The sequence below is a fragment of the Nicotiana tabacum genome, chromosome 5 (assembly GCF_000715075.1).
Source record: "Nicotiana tabacum cultivar K326 chromosome 5, ASM71507v2, whole genome shotgun sequence".
In the NCBI taxonomy this organism is placed as follows: Eukaryota; Viridiplantae; Streptophyta; class Magnoliopsida; order Solanales; family Solanaceae; genus Nicotiana; species Nicotiana tabacum.
In genome coordinates, this window is record NC_134084.1 from 71,259,303 (window position 1) to 71,262,562 (window position 3,260).

At 39.0% G+C, this 3,260-nt stretch overlaps 1 protein-coding gene across 1 annotated transcript; it reads right to left on the minus strand.

The window, feature by feature from the left end:
- Positions 1–270: 270 nt before the first annotated feature.
- Positions 271–2,182, minus strand: LOC107778365 (F-box protein At1g67340-like). The gene is made up of 3 exons (XM_016598614.2): positions 1,834–2,182; positions 1,518–1,680; positions 271–1,376 (listed from the first exon to the last, which is right to left on the minus strand). Exons 1-3 carry the CDS (start codon positions 2,088–2,090, stop codon positions 615–617), a joined length of 1,182 nt encoding a protein of 393 aa, XP_016454100.1. The 5' UTR covers positions 2,091–2,182; the 3' UTR covers positions 271–614.
- Positions 2,183–3,260: the final 1,078 nt, after the last annotated feature.

Here is a 3,260-nt window from a genome sequence, read left to right on the forward strand (position 1 = left end):
GACAGATTTTAACTACTACAGTACAATATTGTAGTTGGTTCTTAAGCACATCTCTCGTTACCTAATTTTCTTCTTTCCCCCAACCCTACTCTTTTTAACATGATAGTATTATATATTTCTTGAAAGTAAATCAACAGCTATTGTAATGGCCCCAGTGACCTATATTTCATGTGATAAGAAAATACATACTGTAAATTAAAAGTTCTAAAGAGAAACTTAAAGAACAGAATAATCATTTGGTCGGGAGGCTAGGCATCATCATCATATCCATCACATAAATCTCAGAAAATGGCATTGATCTCTAATACTTTTCCAGAAAATTTACTAACAGTATCTAAATTAACAAATGAATTTAAAAAGAAAAATTCTAAAAAGACCTACAAGATATTGTTCTTTTCTCTCCTTTTCTTTTCTCCTTCTGTTCAATACATCCAATTCTTTTTTTACTTGGTCTATACAAAAATACAGACCATAAATATTTTCAATTATACTCCCCAAAAATGGCCAGTATTTGGCTTGCTTTCTTTTTGACTTTTTACTTCCCGGTTAATTTTCCAAAGACTCACGTGCCGTTGCCGTCACATTCACAGTCAACCACACTGTTACCGTCGCCGTTAACTCTCCATCATAATCTGATCATCATCGTCGCCGTTGCCAAAACCATTTTCGCCGTTAACGTTACCATCATTTTCTCCGTCTTCATCAATCCACCTCTCCACCGGCGTGCACTCTGCCTTGTGACGCATCTTCCAATCAAGCGCCTGACAAGCGCGTGAGCAATAGTTTACAGTACCGCAAACAGAGCATCGCCGGAATTCGTGTCTCCTAGTTTCGGGTCTTCCACAACCCACATGAGAACAAAGTCGAAGCCCCGAACCCGGAACTCCACCCTCTGAAGAAAACCACTCCGTCAAAAACAGATTTGCTGGGTGAGATTCCGGAGCAGGAACATTACATCCAAAATCACTCAGTAACGGGCACCCGGTGCCTGCCACGGGGTGGCGGTGATGAGGCAACGGGTTCCACGTTAGCCAGCCGCCGGAGGTTAGAGCTGAAGGCGTTGTGGACAACACAGCGGCAAGCTCACGCGCGTTGGCTTGGACGAGGAATCGCCGACCCTCGGCGATGTTTTGCTTCACGCCGTAGCCATCTTGAAGGCAGTGGCCAAGCTCTCTCAAAGCATCGATGTGCCCCAAGAAGGCAGCGCGTGCACACAGTGCAACTCCAGCGCGTAGGTCCTTGTCGTTCTTTGAACCGCCGCTGCCGTTGAACTGGATAACGGCAAGAGAGTAAAGCGATGGCGCGTGAGAGCTAATCGCCGCCTTCGCCATCAACGACGCTCCGCTTCCTCGATTTTGTAAGCAGTAGAATCGAATCTGTGTCCAACAATAAAATATCACAATTATTAGACTTCCTACTTTAAAATTAATATTTTATATCTCAAAAAATCAAAGAAATTTTTTTTTCATAACATTTATGCTATATTCATGTTGAGATATAGAAATAAAAATACTAACCATGCCAAGGGTGTAACAAGCTTCAACATTTCCGGCGTCGGCGCATTGTTTAAGAAACCGGTGAGCAGATTCCGACCAGTTCTGAGCTTTCACGGCTAACATTTTCGGAGAGGCTTTTGATAATACAAGCGAATTATAGCCTAACCCATTTAGTCTTTTGCAACTGCATATCAAACCATAACCATTAGTTCATCTATCCACACAATATTACCCAAAAAAAAGGTCACCTTTTTATGTTTGAGGATGAGATTTTTAGTTTTAGCAACAAAATCAAATAAAGGAAAAAAATGGAAAATAGTGGATTTTGAGAACATACGTAATCAAAACGTTGACGAAATCAGCGGGAGAAGCAGCAGAGGAACTGAGTTTGCAGAGAATAGAGATAAGGAGATCATCAGGCAAACAATCAAAGAGGTCAGGTTTATGAGCAGTGAACTCCGGTGAAAGTTTAGATCTTTTCCGACGACCCATATGTTCTCCGATGCCGGAAATATCTCTCCTTCTCTTCACAACTAGTCTGTTTTCAATACACATATTTACTTTCGGATAACAGACCCCTCTCCTTGTTCTCATTCCTTTTTCTTCCTTTATACTCAGACACAGAGAGCTGAGACTCCTTTATGTAAAGAGAAGTGAATTGAAAGAAGGGTAATACAACACCAACGACGACAAAAGCCGAATGCTCCGTATATATATAACTCAGGACCCAGGCCTAGTATTACGAAATGACCTAAATACCCTTTACACTTGTCTGTAGTTTTAAAGATAAGAAATGAAAAGTTGGTCAAACGGCGCTGACCAGATCCTCACGCCCGTCCTCGACGACGCTTGCTTTTTTTTTTCCCCTCCCTGTATGCATACGTAAGAAAGCCAGATAAAGGTGAAAAGTAATTATAGAAGAAATATCACAATAAAAATCAAAACTCACTCGTATTACTGTAATCTTCTACGTATTGCTATATACTATATTGCAATTCTGATGTTTAATTTTTAGCAGACTTGTTTGTTTTCCGCGCAAATTATTAAAAGAAAAAAAGTAGAATAGGGTGGGCGCAACATAGAGCGTATTAATTTACCTTTATTACTAGAATCTTTTATTCATTAAGTATGAGGTTCGATTTTTATCAAATTCTTCGATACTAGTTACTCAAAGAGCCAAAAATTAAAGGAATTAGATCTTCTTTGCTCGTGATTTTCTTACACAACGTCAATAAGAAGTTATTACATTGTCTAAGAATGAATAAGAAGCTCGAGTTTTCATTCATATAATGTTTAAGAACCAATTAGGGAAGGAAAAAGGGGCAGTTACTTTGTTGTTCTGTTTGTTGGTTCTAATTTCTACGGGGTTTGTTTTAGAAGCGGTTAATTTTGTTGTGATTATGCAACTAACTTCGGTTAATATATTTTTTTTTGAATTTAGAGCAGTATGTGCTGTTCCAGAAAGCAGCGCGTCAATACTACGAACAAAGGCATAATAGAAGGTGAAGGTCACGTGGGTGTATTACATGTTTTATGCCTTGTAACAAAATTCAGGTAGCGAATTTTAGGGTCAAAGGTCAAAGGGGCTGATTCAGCAAATTGCACAACTTCTGTTACTCCAATTTTGTTTTTACTTGCCTTCATTTATTGTCCTACTTTCTTACTTCGTTTTAATTTATGTGAACCTGTTTTCTTTTTGGTCCGTACTAAAAAGAATGACCCTTACTTTATTTGGAAATAATTTACTTTTATACAATAATTTAT